Source organism: Ammodytes marinus (assembly GCF_949987685.1).
Source record: "Ammodytes marinus genome assembly, chromosome: 12".
NCBI lineage: Eukaryota > Metazoa > Chordata > Actinopteri > Uranoscopiformes > Ammodytidae > Ammodytes > Ammodytes marinus.
The window spans coordinates 27,400,750-27,422,560 of NC_137216.1; the positions used below are offsets into that span (position 1 = coordinate 27,400,750).

Here is a 21,811-nt window from a genome sequence, read left to right on the forward strand (position 1 = left end):
ATATAAATAATAACAAAAATCCTCGGTCTTGTTCAGTGAATTTCCAGTCCTACCTGTCGGTGGTTTGGAATGATTCCTAACCTTAACCGCAGCTGTCATAAAAGCTTGTGATGATTTCATCTGTGTTGGTGACATTACTATGGCGACGTAAAATAAAAACTGCCCACAATAATCGGACCAAAGCACGCTCTGTGTTACACCCTGGTGACAATACGCCAGTGCCAAACCAAAACCACACGAGTGCCATTCCCATGACTTGTTGTTAAATACATATTTGATCTTTTTAAATATGACTACTGTCTCCGATTAGCTCTGTTCTGTTTCATACACACTTCAAAACCGCAATATTAGGCTACATTAAAATTGTGCTAGTTGCAACTATGCTAGGTTAGATTAAATAAAAAAATTAACCAAAGTAAGATTCAGTGTATTTTAATATTTCCAAAGAAAAACCTATTCTTCAATGTTGAGTTATGAAGCGTGAATCATGCTAATTTACTAGTGATGAAAATATTTCACATACAAAAAAAGGAAGCTATGTTTTTCTCCATTTAATAACATTAATATGATATAATTTACATTACCTATTATAAATATTATGTTGCTGTAAATCTATGAAAGATAAAAATGACTAAAATGTGACTTAAACTAATAATAATGTTCGCCTAAAGACTAAATCTGAAAACGCTGCCGAAATGAACACTCCACTAGACCATTCAATAAACTAAACAGCAACCCAAAGGTCACAATAAGCAAAGAACACAAAACTCCCACACCCACACACACACACACACACACAGCAGAAAGCAGTCAGCCAGAATAGAAAGATTAGTCATACTCAGACCATAGTCTAAATACACCTTTTTAAACAGTTTCACTTAACAAAACTAACTGCTGTTGAAAAACGTTGAAAAAAAAATGTATCCCACAAAGGGCCTGACAGATAAGTGAACAGCCCGGGGCGAGCAGGTGCATCAGTTACCTTCTGTCAGACGTTGTTTATTTGTGCTCCAGTCGTGTTGTTTAAAGGCTAATCCACATCCATCCATTCAGAGGAAGTTATGACAGGTGAGGTGTGTGCTTGTCTTGGCCTCGCTCGGTGGTTCCCAACAATAACCTTAAAGGGCCCTAGACTATTGTTTATTGACACCCACCTGTCACAGAAATGTTTTCACACTTCTGGTTCTGCATCATGATCACAACCGCCCCGTGATTAGTCGATACAAAGGACCTGTTGAAATGGCTTTGAAAAGGCCAAGCAGCTGTTGATGTTATTTTGGATTATAAACAGGCAAGTAGGATTTATAATATAATGTCCTGTACGAATCTCAAACCTAAAAATGGAAAGTAGTTATTCAATATAATATAATATAACATTGCATAACAATTTAGATGAATTATGAAACATTTCTGACTCCCAAGACTTAGGAAAAAAAATTCATGCTGTACAAATATTCTTAGAGCCCAGGTTATCCTGAAACATATGCTTATAGTTTGAATCCATTACAGGGTTGAAGTTGTTCAAACTTTATTAACTTGTATACATCCATGCAGACCAAATAAGGTTGAAAATATCTTAGGATTCAGAGGGCATTTGTTATTCAGCCAGAGAATGGGATTAAATATATACTTATTTTGACTGTAGAAAAAACAGATAAAAGCTAATTATAAAATGCTACTAGCAGTGTCTGTTTTATTCTATGGGGACTTAGTCAAGTTAGTTTGATGTATACAGTATGGCCAAATATTGCACATTTAGCAGTTAGCCTAAGGGAGATTTACAGTTGTTAAAGTTAGCATCCTCTGATCTGATCTGAAAACTAATGTTAAGATAATGACGCTTAAAGATGGACGTATAGGAGAAATACACAGATGGAAAAAGAGAAGTTATAGCAAAATAAACACTTAATTGTTATTTGTGGACCTTTATTTTATATTAGTATGAAAGAAAACATGTTATGGAAAGAAAATAGCTCAGAATTCTAAAGAATAACCAGTGCTTGAAAAAAAAACAATATTTTTTTTAACAGGCATAAAAATTGGAGGAAACCTCAATGCGAGCAGCAGTGGTGGGATCCCTCTCCCCGGACCAACAGATACTTTGTTTACAGAACAAGAGACAAAAACACACAGTAGGAACAAATTGTCCTTGCCACCAGAGAGACCCTGTTTACTGTCAACTGTGCTCAACTTGGCCTCCGGCAAAACAGCAAGGGCTACAACGTTGTGATACATGTCCAAATGGATTCCACATGAAAATCTCTCAAAAAGCCACTGTTCCATGAGTTGCCAGCACCTGAACATATATAATATATAAACATCAAATCAAAACTTTATTTTTTAGCACTTTTTCATACACAAAAAAAGCTGCCAAAAAGTGCTTAACATAATAAAAAAAAATAGCCGTGACTTTAGGAACAGTTCAAATGCCTCTGAGGGCAATACAAAAACCAATACAATAAAGAATGTACAATTCCAATGTGTATCCCTACATCAGGCTTTCATCTTTGTAGTATTTCTTTCAATTCAACAAAAAAGTTAAAATTTGTTTTAGTTTAGTTTAGTTCCTACATACGTTTGTAGAAAGTCCTCTTTTAATTAACTATACAGTTAAAGGAGCACCTTTTCCCTTGAGCCTGTATGGTTGATTTCCAGGCCAGTTGTCAGTAGGCAACCTAAAATACAATAGTTGTGAAAAAATAATACAGCAAGCCTAATCAAAATGGAGACAGACATTCTGTTCAAATGTCGCACACAATTGGAGCAATCGAAAACAAGCGAGCGCAGATGAAGACAAAGGCATCAAAGCAGTTCATGTAATAAACACAATACAAAGGGGGACGAGGGGAAATATTCACAGCGACCGCATAGAAAGCAAATACAAAACATGATATCCAGGCCTGCAGCGGAGACGGAGCATCAATGATTGTCACATCAAACTGAGATGCTATCAACCAATAAAACATATTTATGTTACATAAAGAGATCGTTTTATGTGTTTCAAACCCTTTACATGTGTATCTGTGTCTGATTTATGTGTGTGTGATAGTTGTCATGTATTCCTGATGATGCCTTTGTATACCTCTTTTGTGTGTGTGTGTGTGTGTGTGTGTGTGTGTGTGTGTGTGTGTGTGTGTGTGTGTGTGTGTGTGTGTGTGTGTGTGTGTGTGTGTGTGTGTGTGTGTGTGTGTGTGTGTGTGTGTGTGTGTGTGTGTGTGTGTGTGTGTGTGTGTGTGTGTGTGTGTGTGTGTGTGTGTGTGTGTGTGTGTGTGTAGAATGGCTGACAATGTATGCAGCATGTCCTTTTAAAATCTACTTTAAGAAATAGTGTTCTGTCTGTCTGTCTGTCTGTCTAACTGACTGTCTGTCTGTCCCTGTGCAGGCTCTGAACGGGTTTGTGATGGTGGTCACGTCGGATGGATCTGTGTTTTATACCTCGGACACAATCAAGGAATACCTGGGCTTCCAACAGGTGAGGGGCTGTTTAACCACGAGGTCATCTTCAAGTAATATAAAATAGGATATTATTTTAGTGATGAAATACTAGTCTTTTTAAAAGTTGGTCTTCTCCTCCTATAATTCATGTAGGCTACTATCAAAAGTGGTGCAACTTTTTCATTCGCTTTTCTAATGTCTATTCTATACTTGTACATGCATTTTAATCTTGATGTATTTCATGCCCCTGTAAAGCACTTTGAATGGCCTTGTGTCTGAATGGTGCTATATGAATAAACTTGCCTTGCCTCTCTTGTCCACAGTCGGACGTGGTTCATCAGAGTGTGTTTGATCTGATCCACACTGACGACCGCGCCACCTTCAGACAGCAGCTTCACTTCGCTCTCAACCCGCCCAGTGTCGGGGAGGGAGACGGTAAGCACTGGGAATGGCATTGCATTACATTACATTACATGTCATTTAGCAGACACTTTTATCCAAAGCGACTTACAACTGGAGCACACATTCATACTCTGATAGCAGCAGCTACCACGCAGGGTGCAGGCTAACTATCGGGAGACATTTAGGGTTCAGTGTCTCTTTGCCCAGGGACACTTGGACATGTGGCGGGGAGACGTGGGATCGACCCACCGACCCTGCAGCTGAGGGTCGATCACCCTACCCATTGAGCTACATCCCCCCCCATTTGACTTGAGATTAGTCCCCACACCTCCTGTGAGAATAAGACATGATGTAACTAGTGACATTTCTCCAACTCTCTGGTTCCAATCATTCCCCAAGACCTGTAGAGGGCAACAGTCACCAAAAAAATCCATTTCAGACACACACACACACACACACACACACACACACACACACACACACACATTAACTGAATATGGCTCCTACACATTTGTTTAATTTTAATTGTAATATTCTATCCCTCCCTGTGTTCTCAGTCGTGCCCAGTAGCGGCACCACAGTGATGTACAACCCCGAGCAGCTTCCCCCAGAGAACTCTTCATTTCTGGAGCGCAGCTTCGTCTGTCGCTTCCGCTGCCTGCTGGACAACTCCTCTGGCTTTCTGGTTAGTACACTATTTGAAGTTATACAGTCCAACACATGTGGGTTAATTACCTTTGCTTAAAATTAAAAAAATCTCCCGAACATCTCATTATTTGAAGCCATTTCAAGAGACTATCAAATAATTTATGTTTTGCCTTGTCAAACTGTTTCCGTGGTAAGCCTTTTGAAGTTGCTTTATTTATCAATTAAAGGTGCAGACAGTGATTCTGGAGAATGCTTCTTGTAAAAAATCACTTTTTAATAAACCAGATTAGTATGTCAGCCCACACTTAGTACGGATAGGTAGCATTACAACACACACACACATGCATTTTCTTTACGAGGGGTCATTTAAAAATCTCCCTTACTATATCAATTATTTAGGCAAGGCACATTTATTTATATAGCACAGTTCAGACACAAGGCCATTCAAAGTGCTTTACAGGGGCAAGATTAAAATACATAATACACATAAGAAAAGCGAATGAATAGAAATAATTGTATATATTTTTTTGTTCATCCAAACCCAGGCTTTGAAGTTCCAGGGCCGTCTGAAGTACCTCCATGGCCAGAGGGTGTTACGGGACAACGGGACGTGTAACAAGTCCCAACTGGCTCTGTTCACCATCGCCACGCCCGTCCAGCCTCCGGCCATCGTGGAGATCAGGGCCAAGATGCTGCTCTTTCAAACCAAGCACAAGCTGGACTTCACACCCATGGGCGTTGACAGCAGGTATGACAAACACTTATTTTATTTTGATGTATGTGTTATGTAGGCTAGTGGAGTTTTGGGGGAAAAGAAATGACCTAACAGTTGGTAAAAGGAAAGATTCATTTGAGCTAAGATGCCGCAGGTAAACACACATTTTTTTTAAGCACTGGTCAATTTCGAGATTTGTGGCTATTTTGGCTTTCATAAAATGTTTTCTTCCATAATAGTATATCTTTCAAATATAGTTACATTTTAATTTGTTTACGTTTTTATTTCTTTAGGTCTGTAGAGTTCGGGAAAAGTATTTACCTCACAGTTGACAAAAAGAAAGATCATTTTAAATGAATTGTTCTGTCATTTTCCTAAGTCTTATTACAAATATTGTACCTATTAAAAGACTGATTTCTTCAAATGATGTTTGGTGACTGATGTTTTTTCCAACAGAAACAAACTTTGATGTTATTTCTTTCACGTCTCTCTCTCCAGGGGGAAGCTTATCCTGGGCTACTCAGAGACTGAGCTGTGTATGAAAGGCTCCGGATACCAGTTCATCCACGCAGCTGACATGATGTACTGCGCTGACAGCCACCTGCGCAGTGCGTTTAGCAATTTTCACTTGACTATTGTTTGGTTATTTGAATGAGATGCAACAGCACTTTTATATTGCCAGTTTGATGTAATAAACAACAGGCAGGTGTATGCACTTAGGGTTATTTCTCATTAGAATATAGCTGCACTTGGGCTATTTGTCTTATGTCACAATACAGCATGTTTAAAATGTGTGTCAGTAAAAGTTACTTGTGTTGACATTTCAAAATGTTAATTGTCCAAAAACAATTAGTTTAGCAGGTGTATTAATTTAGTTCCTCGACTATCGCTGCATTTTACATGATGACATTGAACACATCGCAATGTACAACCTATGTTCCAAATGACAAAAAAAAGGTAACATTTATTATTAACATGCACACATTAAAATATTATTTAAAGGAATACTGCTATTTTCAAATATACGGGATCATATGGTATTAGTATTACCATCCAAAACTATATATATGGTCAATTAACCATGACAAGCAAAGAAATAACATGTCGGTGTTACCTTCTAAGAGTAGTTAAGAGTATTGGTAGACATTTCCTGCCACTGTTGCGCTATGTGCTCATTGTGTGTTGTGTGTGTCTTTGTTTCACAGTGATGAAAACAGGGGAGACCGGTCTGACTGTCTTCAGGCTGCTCAGTAAGTCTGGAGGCTGGGTCTGGGTCAAGTCCAACGCCAAAATCATCTTCAAGGGAGGGAGACCCGAGTTCATCATCGCTTATCAGAGGGCTTTAGTGTGAGTCAAAGTCAAAATTATTTCTATGGCACATTTAAAAACAACATCAGTTGAACAACGTGCTGTACAAGATACAATACAAAATAACATGTAAGATATAAGATGTGAAAAAAAAAGTTAGGAGTGTCAACTTGTGTTTAAGTGTTTGATCCTTAATTGACCTTCCAATGTCACTGAAGGTTGGCTGACATTTTGTTGCTATTCTTAAACATATCCAAGACTCAAATCACCACCATTGCCCCATCCCACTACTATGTATTATATGGAAAAATAATTCATTCTTATTTATCTTATTCAAATAATTAAACTGGCATTGAAAGGGTTAAAATCCTAAAAAAAAAAAAAAAAAAAAAAAGAAATATTGAAATTTGTGGTAGTTTTGAGCACGTGTGAAGTTGTATAAGAGATGTGTGATAAAAAAAAAAGCTGAATATTTGATTAGGGCACTAGGTTAAAACAATTGGTTAAATAATTAAATATGTGTAAAAGTTTCAAAAACAAATCCATAAATATAGATATTGCAGAGTCGACCATTTGTATGTTACACAATACAGGTTACATACATAAAGTAAAAGACATATCTTGTTGTCAGTGATGTAACATGTGCCTTATTTTGTCTATGTATATTCCAGTAACGCCGAGGGTGAAGAGTTCCTGCGTCAGCGTCAACTGCAGCTGCCTTTCAGCTTCACCACAGGAGAGGCCATGCTCTACAACACCGGCCCCACCGTCGACCTCAAGCAGTTCCAGATGGACAAGATGTTCGGCGTGGACAACTCGCAGGCGGATGTGTCCCCCGGTTCCCTACTGGACTGCTTCCTCAAACAGGACGAATCTATTTACACCCGGACCATAGACCCACCCGTACCCGCGGACCAGGTCTTCATGGACACACACGCGCTGGTCAGCATAGGCAGCGACACGTGGCAAGACAGCGGCTCTACCACCACCACCGGCGAATCCGTGGTGGTGAAAGAGGAGGCTAAGCAGTCCGTAATGGCCGTCATCGACAACATGGAGAAGATGGCACAAAATGGCGACTTCAGCACGGCCTTGCAGAACCTGGACGTCGGCAGCGAGGAGCTGATGGAGTGGGAGAGCGCCCTCAAGAGGCTGAGTCAGGGCGACAACCAGCAGAACGACGTCAGGTCGGAGCTGGACAGCGTCCTCACCAACGACATATTCGACTACATCGACAGCGTCTTGTTCAAGGAGAAAGGGGAAGACTGTCTCGACGCCAGCCCTCCCGCTTGCCTCACGACAGTCAACAACAACAACAACACTATAAACCAGCAGGCCGTCAATGGACAGCTGTTTAACACACCCAGCCCCGATTGCACTTACTCCCCGACCAACGGCCTCTACGCTCACCAGCCGAACACGATGAACGGAGCGGTGATCACAGGACAGAGCTTGGCCCAGTCCGCTCCCAATCCCATATTCAACAGCACCCAGAAGCTGTCCCACCGCGGGCCCTTGGTTACCGACATCATGCCCCCTCTGCAACAGCTGCAGCTCCAGGACATCTTCACTCCGTCCATAGAGCTTCCGGAACTCACTATCCCAGATGCCCCAGCGGCTTTTCAATCCTGCAGGCAGCAGCAGGCATCTCTCAACCAAATGGCCATGTTGGGACAAACACAGTCCAATCAACAGCTTCTTATGCAGTGTCCTCAAAACGGTGTGCAAGCTCCTGTGAATGGACTTTTCCTTCAGAGCTCCGTCAAGCAACCAAACAGTGTTGTAGCACCAATACAGGGTGTTATGGATATTTTGCCTCCTCTCATCCCTTGCAATGACTTTAAAAGCTGCAGCCCACCTAATATCCCGATTCCCTTTGCTACGGCATGTCTCCAAGGGACGCCGGCATCTTTGGAAAGCCAGCAGCAAGTTCAGCAGTGGCCTCAGAAGCTGCCAAACACTGCTGGATTAATACAGAACGGACATGAGCTAATGCTAGCTTCACACAGCCAAAATATAGACGGACAAATATACCCGCTCGCGTTCCCGGGAAGCGCTGTCACAACCAACGGACTGAACCACGCTCAGCAGGGGCGGCTGGCGTGCGGACAGGCGGCGAATCAGTACATGTACAACCAACAGCACTTTTCTTCCCCCTCCGCTCCACAAGGGGGCCACGTCCTGGCCTTCAATGGGACTTTAGGGCACACGTCGCTGGATCAGAGTCCTCCGCAAGGCTCCTGCTACTTCCAGTGGAGCCACAGCGAGCCTATAGTGGGCTCGTCGGTCATAAATCAAGAGAACGCTAACATTAGCCCGATTAGCATGCCAAACAATATGGCCGCCCCATCTTCTTCTTCTTCTTCATCGGCAGAGCATGCGGTCAACATGCAGCGCTACCTGGAGTGCCACAGACAGAGCCACGTCAACATGTCCCACTGTGGGTTGGATCCATTCACCCAGCAACAGTAGTAGAAAGAGAAAGTGACATGTTGAAGCAGAGAATAATGATGTAAGAATATAGTAAGAAAATGCCAGTTATATGGTTTCTGAGAGCTGAAAGTGACACGTTTAAACGGCTTGTTTAGTCAGACCATCAGAACACTTGAAAACCCAAAAAATCAAATCAGTTTTATTTATATAGCCCCATATCACAAATGTACTAGATACACATTCACTAATTAAAACTAAGACGAGTTGTACACTATCCACATTTGAGAAGCTGGCATGAGAAAATATATTTTTTAAATGGCTAACTGTAATTGATTACGTCACAGCACTAATATAATATTAATTAAAAATATTAATAATAATAATAATTTGAAAAGACAATTGAAAACCAGAAATAATGATATCAGTTATTGATATCAATACGCCTTTATCTTTTGCATTTTTTTTTAAAATATTTTTCTGCATGTACTTCATAACCATCACTACTCATACACAGTCATTTTACATTTTACAGACACTCCAGTAATCCTATCTTCTCTGTCTGTTCAGCAGGATGACAGTCAGCTGAACATAATGGACTTTTTGCCACCGTCGCTGCTCAAGACGTAACCATTGTGTACGTGTCACAATAGAGCCACGCCATGTTGTTTTATTTCTTCTTCTGTTGCATCAAATACTGCAGCAGTCTGCCTGTATCAGAGCTCACCCACAGACTCTCATGCGTCCGCTCATTGTCTTATAATGTTTCATTATCACTATCTGTAACTTGTATACTCTGTGCAGTATGTCATGTTTAAACGATGTTGCTTCTCAGTTTTGAGTGAAGATACACTATTGTAATAATAAGACAAATTATATTCAGAATACAGGTGCATCTAAAATGTTTGGATATCAACGAAACGTTTGTTTCTATCGTTTAATTAAACAAGTGAAACTTTCTTATATTCTAGATTATTTACACATAAAGTGAAAAAAAATCGAGAAAAAACATACTTTCCAGAAGGCTGAAATTTCTGTATTATAAATCCTTTTTTTCAAAATTGTTTTTATACAATATTCTAATAATTTGAAATACTGATTTTTGTATTCCATGAGATATAAGCCGTAATCATCAACATTAAAACAAAAAAAAGAAATGACATACACGTCATGTAACGAATTTAGACTATGTAAAAGTTTCACTTTTTGAATGGACTTTTCCATGATATTCAATATTTTTTTAGGAATAATGAAGTATGAAGCCACATGTGCATTTACCAGGATGGCGCTTGAGCTAGAGGAGGATTGGTCAAGCAAATCCAAAAATAGCCAAAGAAAGAAAGTTTTTATAAGGGAAACCAGACATGGCCACTTCCTTATTTGCAGCCATATAAAACCATTTAGATCCCAATTTTAAATACCTTATACAATAAACAGGATGTACTGTATGTATAAATATAAATAATATAATATAATCACTCTTATATTTGATGCTTACACAGTTGATACCTTTTCTAAAAGAAAATGTCGTCATATATGTAAACAAATTTAAAAAAAAAATTGTAAAGAATCACTCAAAGTGAAACACAGGTGTACCTTCACATTAATATTATCACAAATATGTGTATATTTTTTTTTACTGAAATTCTTAAATGTGGTTCATTTAATAATGTGTATAAATGCAATCTGTATAATTGGCTGTACTGGTAGTATTAGTCCGTCTGGCTGAGCAGCAAAAAAAAAATGTCCTCTGTGCCGAATGCATCAACACATAATACAGTATGTGTATTTTATCTGTATGCATTTTAAATGTGCTTTTATGGAGAATGCTTTCCAGTTAGCGATGCAGCTATATGTCATATTCTAACAGACATGCATTGCCTTCAGTGTCATCTCAACTTCAGAATATTCTGTCCCTAAATTTAGACGCACATTTGACACCTTCTGATCAATATGCACCTAACTAGATTATCGTATATATGTTGATGCTACATAGGAACACCTCAAAATGGATATTGCCAAACATTACAGCTTAAAAGCATCTCCATATGACAATATATGTTGCCTTCTTGTATAAAGCTTTGTCAATTCATAATTTTCCTCAGCAGCCCTTGTTTCTCTTAAGACTTCTTATGCAGTAATACAAGGGAAGCCATGTCCATATAAGGAGTTACAGTTAACTACCAGTACACTATATCTCCAATGTAAATGAATAAGGTTTCAAATCCCTTAGTGCATTTTTAAGGCCCTGAGGAATTCCTTAAAGTCTTTCCCGTCACTATGGAAACAAGGGAAAATACTTCAGCTGTGAAAGTTAACCTTAGAAAACATGTGGACATTTTTAACGTTGCTGCTGTTTTTTTGCCTGCATGTGCTCTTCAGTCTATATTGGCTTATTATTATTATTATTATTATTATTATTATTATAATGTTTTGCCAGATGTCTGTAATATCAGCACTACGTAAAACAACAATAATGTTTTGGATTAACCCAAATGAGAACAGCATTAAACATGGCAGCTCTGTTGGATATTCTTCAAAGTATTTCACCCTTCCTGAAAAAGACCACGTTAAAGCTATTGTGCGTAATTTTTTATATAAAACAAATCTGAGCCCCTGCGTCACTGTCAAGGGCTGACACAAGTTGGTAAAAGCTGCCAAACTGAGAAATACAGAGAGTTTTTGGGAGCTGATAGGCTTAGTCAACTTTGTGTCAACTCCTTAAGGCGATGGCTTGAATGTAACCGACATTCATTCATATGAAAAAGTTACACACTAGTGCTTTAAGTAAAATCTTGTCGAAAAAAGTTTTAAAGTCACAGATTACATATGGCCTTCTTTCCTGTGTATCTGATTCACTCATTTGTTCTTTGTTGTTATGGAAACCTCACTCATTGCAGGCCTCGGACAGAATATAAAAATAATCTTGGACTTTATTACAGACATGTCATGACTGTAGCCACTATATGTAAACAATACCTGGAGCCAAATGTTCTCTCGACAGCTGTGTTGATGTTTTAAACGCTAACGTGCCTCAAAAGTTGCCATATTTTCTGTTAGTCTTTCTGTCATTTGTATTCAAAAAAAAGGAAAAAATAAGCAAAACAAAAAAACTCATCAATGTAATCCACTTATAGATATTTTTTGCCATTTAGCCATCGTATCTATTTCATACTTTATGTTAAACTGATAACCAGGCTTTGTCTACTGTTGTTAAATGCCTTTTTTTCATAAATACATGTGTGCAATGATTTAATCGTGTGTGTTGGCTCATTTATTTATAAAAAAAGAAAATGTGTTGTTGAAGATCACATGAAACTGTATTGGACTGTGGAGGGAACCATGGGGAATGCTGCAGTATATAGTACATTCTCTTAGCGGTAAGTATTGTGTATAGGCTACTGTGTCTGGATTAATCTACATACACTGGATTACTCACTATATAACAGTCACAAATCATATAGCCTGAATGGAAGACCCACACTATTTTATTGAATCACCAAATATTTCAGGAGAAGGTGTTTGCTGCCATTCAAAATCACCACCAGTTTAATCAACAATGAAAATAATTTTTAACTGCAATTCCAAAAACTACCTGTGGGGACCGACAGCATCAATGAGCCATACAAGTATCTGTTCTATTCCTTAAAAACAATGATTGGATGTGTGTAAAATACTATAAATTCATGAACAATTATGGTCCAACTGAAACCAATGTCTTTATATGTCCTGACTGAGATGGCAATACTGTCTTCTACAATAGTCATGTCAATAAAGTTTTTTTTTAATTTTGAAATGATATGAGCAAATGATACAGATGAGGGAGGCAAGTAGGCATGTTAGCTAAACTTTGTAGAAAGTAAAGTGCAAGTTAGAGAAGAGAACAAAAAGTGAATGAGTGTGTGTGTATAGGAGGAGTTGGAGAGATGGAGAAAAACTATAGAAAGACTGAACTGGCATCCTAGTAATGTAATGCTGTTTTTATCCAGCAGAGGGCGCTCTCCCCCTTTCCCTCCACTGTCTCATGTGAACAGCTTCAGTTAACTGTACACACAACCAGGGGAAAATCAAAGGTCAGTCCAGATCAACGGTCACACGTCTATTAATCAGTATTGCAATGTGAATCAGTACTATACAAATCACTATTAATATTACTTGTCATTAATAAAATGTCATCAAACAAAAACAAAAACAGCTCATCATTTTGAAACTATAACATGAATAAGTAGCATTTGAAAATATTATCAACCTAATAAAATATTTTAAACAGTTCCAGGGTCCAATCCTGATGCTCAATTTTTAAGTATAATATTTCAGTTTAATTTATTCCATTAACTTAGGGTCGACTGTGCTGCCTACATGACATTATAATCATTCAAATTCTGAATGTCTTTTGGTTTTAAGGAAATAGGAATAATACATGTTTGTGGCCTGTGTACTAATTTGATTCATGTGTATTCATCATAGGTCTCGACGTTCTTACTGTCAGAAGTTTGCCAAAGTTATTAGTTTGAATTTCCTTGAACGCCGTAAAATAAAATCAGCTGTTTTCCCCAAAAACCAGAACTTAAACGATCAACTATAAAGCCAAAACCAACTTAAATTGTTCACTAGTTTATTTGTTTTCCACTTGAAAGGCACATTCTAGGGCTAGCGGACAGAGAGCCTGCGTGCTTATACTAATATAATATACTTTGGATTGTAGGATATGATTTGCCTGTTCCCTTTGATTGCCTGTGTCTTTCATTTAACACTGCACGCTGAGTTTATTCAAACATACAAAATACAGCTCTGGAAAAAATTAAGAGACCACTCCAAATGTTCAGTGTCTCTCGTTTTACTATTTATAGGCATATATTTGAGTAGAATGAACATTTTGGTTTTATTATAGAAACTACTGACAACATTTCTACCAAATTCCAATACATTTTTTGTCATTAAGAGCATTTTAAATAAGTTAAGTAGCTTTACTGCTTTTTGACATTGTTGATATGGTATCATGGTGTACATTCACTTACATTCACAACGTAATACTCCACAAGCAAGCAAGTAAACCAGCTAGACCACAGAGTATTTATCAGCATAGGGGCGAGATTCTACATTGCAACGCTCTCTTCCTAACCCGAGGGAGAATTTACAGAAGCTACGGTGGCCTTCGAGGCAAAAACTAAAGATGGCATCATCCACCACTGCCTCAAGTCTTTCCACGATATCAAGTAATGAGGTGAAGATGAACCTATCTACATATAAAAGGCCCATCTGGTAATAAAAACACTTTTATTTTCAAGCGATCAAACACCTATTACAAAAAAATACTTTTATATTCAAATTCTACCAAGTATGCTCTGCAAATACATTCTACGTATTGTACCTTTAAGGAGGCCAAAAGCATCGCTGATTGAGACTTTTATATAGATGGTTAATCATGCGTTTGTTTACATGAGTGTCTAAAGGCTTCCCTCAAAAAACTATTTTGTATTAACTGTCTCCTATAGTCCAGGTATTTCTCTCAAAACACGAGGCAATAGTATAATGGAGATACAATCCATCCCTTAACTACACGCACATCATGACTCTGGACAATACAGCATGGTGGTGTTGTAATGCATTGTGTGTTTAAAGAGTCACCTTGGAGTTCTAACAGTGAATCCAAACCCATGTATCAGCTGTCGTGTTGCTTTGCCACAGTGTGTGTGACCAAGTGGAAAGGGAACAAGGTTGAGGTGTTCTCTGTCTACATTGTCCAGTTCATCTCAGACCGTCTGAGTGCGTTGTCGGGCACAGCAACCTTCACAACCTGGAACTTTTATTTGAGAGAGAGAGAGAGAGAGAGAGAGAGAGAGAAAGAGAGAGAGAGAGAGAGAGAGAGAGAATGTTTTTTTATCCAAAATGTACTCCCTTTAGTGGCTTCTGTAGACGCCGGTACAACAGAAATAATTTGAGCTGGGTAAGTGCAGTGGAGGGAGGGTGCTCCGCTTGTTGCCATGCCAATGACAACAGTGGACGCATCACACTTTTCCCCAATTGTTCCCCCCTTAGTTTAAAAATAATTAAAATCTATCAAAGATACAAATCTAAAAAGGGATTTTGCCGTAAAGGGCGTCTAATACTGTCTACTTCTGAGGGGGTGTGAGGGAAAATTAAAGTTACAGGTACACAACCTTGATTTGCAGACAATAATAATAATAATAATAATAATAATAATAATAATAATAATAATAATAATGAATTTTATTTGGAAAGCACGTGTCTTTGTTAAAGGTTTGTAGAATTAAATGACATTTCCCCCTACATGGATGCCGCCATGTTGCACCGCCATGTTTCTTCAGTAGCACAGAATGGACAAACTTAACGGCCATATGCATTTTTTATATAGGTGAGCGTCCTTGGGAAATGCACCTGTTGGAAAACGAAGAAGAAGAGTAATAAATAACTAACTACATCTTCACCTCATCACTTGATATGGTGGAAAGACTTGAGGCAGTGGTGGATGATGCCATCTTTAGTAACTAGCCTCTTGTCCTTGAAGGCCACCGTCGTAGCTTCTATAATTATTCATAAGGGAGGGGGGTTAGCAAGGGAGCGTTGCAATGATGCCACTTCATTTTCTGATATTACACACGCAAATCTCAAAGTGCTAGACGGACTATAAAGTCAGAGGCTTTCTTCGTCCCTTGTTGTGTTGTTGCTCAGAGCATGAAAAATACATTTGCAGCTGCGGCGGTGTCCGTCCCGCGAGACACACACACACACAATGTCCAAACAAACACTAAAACCTTCCCTTGTCCCCGACAGGCTTGAAGGGCAAGTGCCTGAGGACTTCTGCATGAGAGAACAAATACTGTAGATACACTCAAACAAACAAGCAGGTCTCTAGACAGTCCATTCAAAGTCAAGGCAGGTCAGTTTTAATTGTCGCCAAAAATCAAAAACTACAACATTATGACTCAGGTTTCAAGAAGCTAACATACACTGCCACACACTCAAATATCTTGTGGACCATCTTTAGCTTTGATTACGGCACATATTCGCCGTAACACATTTTGATAAGCTTTATTGGTTGCTTAGAACCTAGACCTGACCATCTGAAGCAACCCCAGATCATATAGTACACTGCCACACAGTAGGCACTAGGCATGATGGGAGCATCACTTCATCCACCTCTATTCTTACCCTGAGGACTTCTGCATGGGAGAACAAATACACTCAAACAAACAAGCGGGTCTCCAGACAAGTCCATTCAAAGTCACGTCAGGTCAGTTTTAATTTACATAGCCTAAAATCACAATATTATGCCTCAGGGTTTAAGATGCGTATGAGTGTCTGTTAAGGTGTTTCAGACGAGACACTGCAGGTGAATATAGGGTAGGCATTTCAACTGATAGATCTCATTACGAAACTTTGCAGGTTGATTAATTACATTAAAACAATACATGTTTCTCCGCTGCCTCTCACTCACCCCTGTGGCCTGTCAACATGGACAGTCAGCACCATCTTTCATCTGACAAAAAAAAATGGTTATTGAAAACGATGCAAATTAGATAAAAGGCAAACCAAGCCCAGGGTGACCAGACATTTTTTTTTTTTAGTTTACTACACATAGGCCTGAGCAGGGGCCTTTAGTGACCAGCAGTATCTTCAGTCTGGACTTTGGTTGGAGACCGGAGGGTTGCTGGTTCAAACATGGAGTGTGGACTGGTAGCTTGAGAGATGCCAGTCCACCTCCTGGGCTCTGCCATGGTGAGGTGACCCTTGAGCAAGGCACCAAACCTCTCAAACTGCTCTGTGTGACAGGCTGCTCATCACTCTGACAGCTCTCTTTTCATTGCATGTGTATACAGTGGGTCCTGTTTGCGTGTTCATTACGTCTGTGTTTCGGGCAGTATCTGTGTGTGTGTGTGTGTGTGTGTGTGTGTGTGTGTGTGTGTGTGTGTGTGTGTGTGTGTGTGTGTGTGTGTGTGTGTGTGTGTGTGTGTATATATAATGATAGAGTAAAATGGAATATCCCCCAGTGGATTGATACAAGCATATTTTTCTTCTTCCTCTTTTTTGCAATCCATAATAGAAATGTGCAGAGGTGAAGCTCAGCTGTGTGTAGGCCAAGCTGAAGAGGCTCTGATGAGGCTATACCCTTTGACAGTAGTACTATGAATTAATGTAGTAGCCATATGCAGTCAGTGACACCATTATCTTCTAAAAATACTGTAACCCAGTCATTTCCCTACTTATCTGGGGTGTTTTACAATTTTACCAGGGCCGGCTCTAGATTATAGACGAAGCCAATGTCAAGGAAGACTTATTGTCTGGACTAGGTTAAAAAGACATCAGCACACTTGGGCGAAATATTGATAAAAACAAATGTAAGATCTTTTTTGCCGTTTTTAAGCTTTATTAGACAGTTTGGAGAGACACAGGTGAAATGGGGCAGAGAGGGGAATGACATGCAGAGAAGGACCACAGGCCGGATTTGAACCCGTGGTCTGCTGTGAAGAGGACTGAGCCTCATATATAGGGGGGTGCTCTGACCACTACACCATGAGTGCCCCAAATAATGATGACTTTAACCTTCAAAATAATAAAATATGATATCCTTTATGAAGGAGGGAACTGCTTTACAAATGATAGATAAAATGCAGTCGACTACAATTCAGCCTATGGAGCACGTTGGCCTAGATTTTCTCTTCCTCCCTGTGTGTGTGTGTGTGTGTGTGCGTGTGCGTGTGCGTGTGTGTGTGTGTGTGTGTGTGTGTGTGTGTGTGTGTGTGTGTGTGTGTGTGATGGGTGGGGGTGGGGGGTCTTCAGCAGCCTGAGGGGGTCAGATCTGGTCATGTGACTCAATGTATGTATGAATCTCCATAGTTGAAACATGGAGACGTTTTATTTCTTTGTCTGCTGTCAAAACACGACTACTGTTGAACGTCGGGATCTGTGTTTTCACACAATGGGACAAGAGGCTGAACATGCTCTTGATGCTTATAGCTGGAAGGTGCAGGGCTGGAAATGGAATTAAAAAAAAATACTAGTGGGCACCCTTGTATTTCATTTATTGTATTGTATGTATTGCTTGTATTAAACCTGCAGTGTGTAGAATTTTGGGTTTTATTTCCTAGCAGATTTTGTAGAAAGTAATTATAATATCCATAAGTACATTTAATTTAGTGCATAATAGCTGAAAAAAAATGTTTGAATTATTTTTTTTTCCCTTAGAAAGGGTCTCACATATGTCCATATTTCTGCATATTTTGGACCAAGGCCTAGTGCCGCCATCTTGAAAGTGTCGTAGTTGGAATGTCATCAGGTGCATTAAAATTTAGAATTGTTCTTGTACTTGAAGGCCACTGTAGCTTCTGTTATTATTCGAAAGGGGTGGGGTTACCCAGGGAGTGTTGCATTCTAGAACTTTGTAGAACTTTCTTGATGATGTCATATTACACACTGCACCTTTAAGTCCACTGTTCACTTTTATTCTGTACATTATACTTTGCAACATTAAGGTTTATGTAAATGCAGTGTCAGTCTGTATTATATAGTTGGCTAAAGAAGGACATATACAATTGTACAATCTGTATAATCAGAGTAGTGACTGAAATATGACTGTTATGTGAGTAAGAAGGTATCGAAATTATTGTTGAATTCATTGAATTCATTTTAGTTTTTCAAATAATTTAAATTAATGTATGTGATTCTTTAAATGATGTATAACTACAGGAGCTAAGAGCAGGGCATTCTTCCTTTCTTTTTTGACGATGTATTTCAAGATCATGAGATATCAAAGCTCCTTCTATACTAAAAATATTCCGTTATATCAAGATCACTAGCCTACTGAATGAACATGTAATAACAAGAAAATTTGCTTTTTTTTTCTCTATCACAAGATGATACTATTCATGTTTTAATTAGTGTATAACCCCTTGAAAATAAAAGTTGTTGTTGGTTATGATGACCTTAGAATCAACTGCCTTACGTGTTTTTAAACATTGGTGTTGACCAGAAATGCATTAGGGGTCAGCAAGGGTGCATTGAAATCTATATAACGTATACATACTAATTTAGTACATACTGTTACTTTAAAAAACTCTGTCCAGATCCTTTTGTTCCAAGTTCCACTCTTTTCTTTTAGGAATAGGCTATAGGGCCTACTGATTCTTATTCCCCAACACATTACCATCTGAGCTCAATCGCCCAAATGTCCCACAGTCCCCTCAATGCAAAAACCCCCCTCAGAGTGTTTCTCTTTTGCACATTAAAATGAATTGAGTTACATTATTTAAACAGTCTAACCCCTGACCCACATTCAGCCCGGGCCACTGCAGGGCTCAACATAAACCTCCATCTCGCTCTCTATCTGCGCGCTGATTGGACGAAGGGACTGTCTCGGGAGCGCGCCGGCGGGGACACGCTCGGCCTGTGTTTCCAGGAGACTCTTCCACGTGCCCGCGCCTGACTCTCGCTCGCAACCAACTCCCATACAGTCTATCTATGCTCGCTCCGGTTTTGTATCAGAAGAAGGCTAGCCTACGTGAGCGCGCTCCCGTCAGAAATCTGTGTCGGGCGTGCCCCCGCCAGTGGAATGCGCGTCCCCGTCCCCCCTCTCTCGCGCGCAGCTTCTCGTCCGGCGCTAATTGAGGAGAGCAGCACCGATGAAGATTATACAATGTAAATACTTGAAGCCTTTTGCTGCATTTATCTGAAGTTTTTTCGGCGTATTAATAAACCGGAGGTGTTATGGTGAGGGGATGTGTCTGCAGAGATCGTCTATTCTCTGATTGAAGTCCTTTATTTTTTGATCTTTGCGAGGATGGAAAGTCAACGTCGCCTTTTTACGTGGAGCAAGTTCTCCTTCGCGTGAAGTGGATTGGAGGAAACCTGCTGGTGATTTTTTTTCCTACTCGGTCGTTCATTTTTTTCGTTAGTTCAAGATATTTTTCTTTGCACATTTTCAAAGTGAAGCGGCCCAGAAACACTGAAACAAAACCCCGACCTGCCAGACCCAAACTTTGGCTTATTTTTCCATTTTTATTTTTTATTTAGGCCTATTGTTTTTTTTGTCTTCAGATTTATTAGGAAGCATTCCCTTTTTTGATTTGGAGGATTACAGCCGAATATTGTCGCTGGTTTACATGTAGCGGCGAACGAGCCTGTGTGTGTGTGGGTGAGTGTGTGTTTGTGTGACGGATTCATCATCAGGGGGCTTATATAACAGGAGCCGTCATGTATGCGGGACGCAAGAGGAGAAAACCCGTTCAAAGAGCGTAAGTTAATAGTATTTGTCATCTTTTTTTTATTGTTGTCAAACCCCAATGATATGCACTGAAAACAATCCTGGTTTTAACATGTAAAATGCATGAAGAAAAAAAAAACGGTGTCAGTTTCTGCTGCACCTGCCTATTGCCTAACTAACACTGAGAAAAAAAATGTTTTACTTAAAAATTCGTTTTGCTTCTACACAGCAGTGCATTATAAAGCATAAACACATTTAAAGTAACTAAATATATTTCTTACAGTCTGTGAGATGTTGTGCAGGGTCGCTTTTAATACTCGGGGATTATTTCGGGCCTTTAACCGCGGCCTCATTTTAACCTTCAGCTCTTAGTGGATCTGTATTTACGAGATAATCCCGCAAATAAACGAAAAGAAAACAAACAAACAATTTTTTTTTTAAACGATGCTTTTTTTATTAATTTTATTTTTTTTAGTATTTAATTTCCCTAGCTGGGACCCTCCTACAGGGTGTTACGCCATTTTCGGTCAAAACGCCCTTCAGAGATGCAAAGGGACAGCTCATTTGCTTTTCTGCTAGGGTTGTTATGGTTGGTTAAGCATATTTAACTTGATTGCCTTTCGTAAATCCATGTATTTTTTTTAGGCTGCCTTCATTATGCTTTGGCAACTGCCCCCTGACTATTTTTATGTTCTTTCTTATACCTTCGGCCCGTGTGAAGGATGTTACCCCACACAGATACGTCTTTCAAGCATATGCATTTAAAATAATCGTGAGCAATGTTGATCCAATTGTCCAATTAAAGATATCTCGATGTTATTGTAAAGTCTGATGCTGCTGCATTAACTGTTAATGTGTGACATCACAGCCGGGCAGCCATTTTCCTGCCAGTATAACAACTAATATATAAAATAGGCTATATACCAGGAAGAGGCCAGCGTCATTTGAGAGGCCTACGCGTTTGTTGTTTGATGTAATAACATGTGATTTGACTTTGGAAAAGCTCCAAAATTACACAGTGCGACACAACAGGCAACTGATGCTGGATGAGAACATTATTGACCTGTGTGTGTGTGTGTGTGTGTGTGTGTGTGTGTGTGTGTGTGTGTGTGTGTGTGTGTGTGTGTGTGTACTTGTAAATGTGGCTTTGTGAGGACCAATTTAAGTTATTTAACCATCGGACAGAGGACCATTTTTTGAAAAGTGAGGACATTTGGGCCTATTCTCACTTTGGGACTGTGTGTGTGTGTGTTTCTCTCTGTGTGTGTGTGTGTGTGTGTGTGTGTGTGTGTGTGTGTCCAATGACGTTGCTTGCTTTAATAATACATTCATATCTTGATATGAGTAATTCATGACTTAGCCTGTGGGTGAAAACATGTTGTAGGCAGTTTAAGCGTTCCCATTTTAAAATGTTTTTTTTTTAATCTGAGAGAGTTTGAATTGGGCAGTAACTGATCTTGTTGTGTTAGTGCATTGGGATAATTCCTAAAAAGGAGACAGGCTGGGGCGTCTGCTGCTGCGAATGGGTCTCATTAATATCTATGTAATCCTCATTCGTAATGAGGACACACTAAAAGTTTTTGTTTTAATTTGACTTGGTGGATCTGGGTTTTTTCAGATGGAAAATAAGAAATAACCTTTTACTCCTTGGA

The 21,811-nt window shown here is 39.3% G+C and overlaps 2 protein-coding genes across 4 annotated transcripts in view; both read left to right on the plus strand.

Moving 5' to 3' along the window:
* The window catches only part of LOC307258502 (uncharacterized protein), a 40,089-nt gene extending 27,901 nt beyond the window's left edge, over positions 1-12,188 (plus strand). Inside the window, exons 4-11 of one of the 3 annotated variants that reach the window (XM_080038056.1) lie at positions 3,383-3,472; positions 3,759-3,870; positions 4,395-4,522; positions 5,031-5,233; positions 5,699-5,808; positions 6,406-6,547; positions 7,180-9,020; positions 9,509-12,188. In XM_080038056.1, coding sequence (XP_079894182.1) covers positions 3,383-3,472; positions 3,759-3,870; positions 4,395-4,522; positions 5,031-5,233; positions 5,699-5,808; positions 6,406-6,547; positions 7,180-8,980 — 2,586 coding nt within the window. In that variant the 3' untranslated portion in view covers positions 8,981-9,020; positions 9,509-12,188. Of the gene's footprint in view, positions 1-3,382; positions 3,473-3,758; positions 3,871-4,394; positions 4,523-5,030; positions 5,234-5,698; positions 5,809-6,405; positions 6,548-7,179 lie in introns of all 3 variants that reach the window. The other 2 variants (XM_080038057.1, XM_080038055.1) reach the window with 2 other exon arrangements.
* Positions 12,189-20,149: 7,961 nt separating this feature from the next.
* LOC307258504 (aryl hydrocarbon receptor-like) overlaps positions 20,150-21,811 on the plus strand; it is a gene marked incomplete at both ends in the record, with an annotated part of 39,733 nt that continues 38,071 nt past the window's right edge. The window contains one exon of the mRNA XM_080038059.1: positions 20,150-20,190. Coding sequence (XP_079894185.1) covers positions 20,150-20,190 — 41 coding nt within the window. The remainder of the gene's footprint in view (positions 20,191-21,811) is intronic.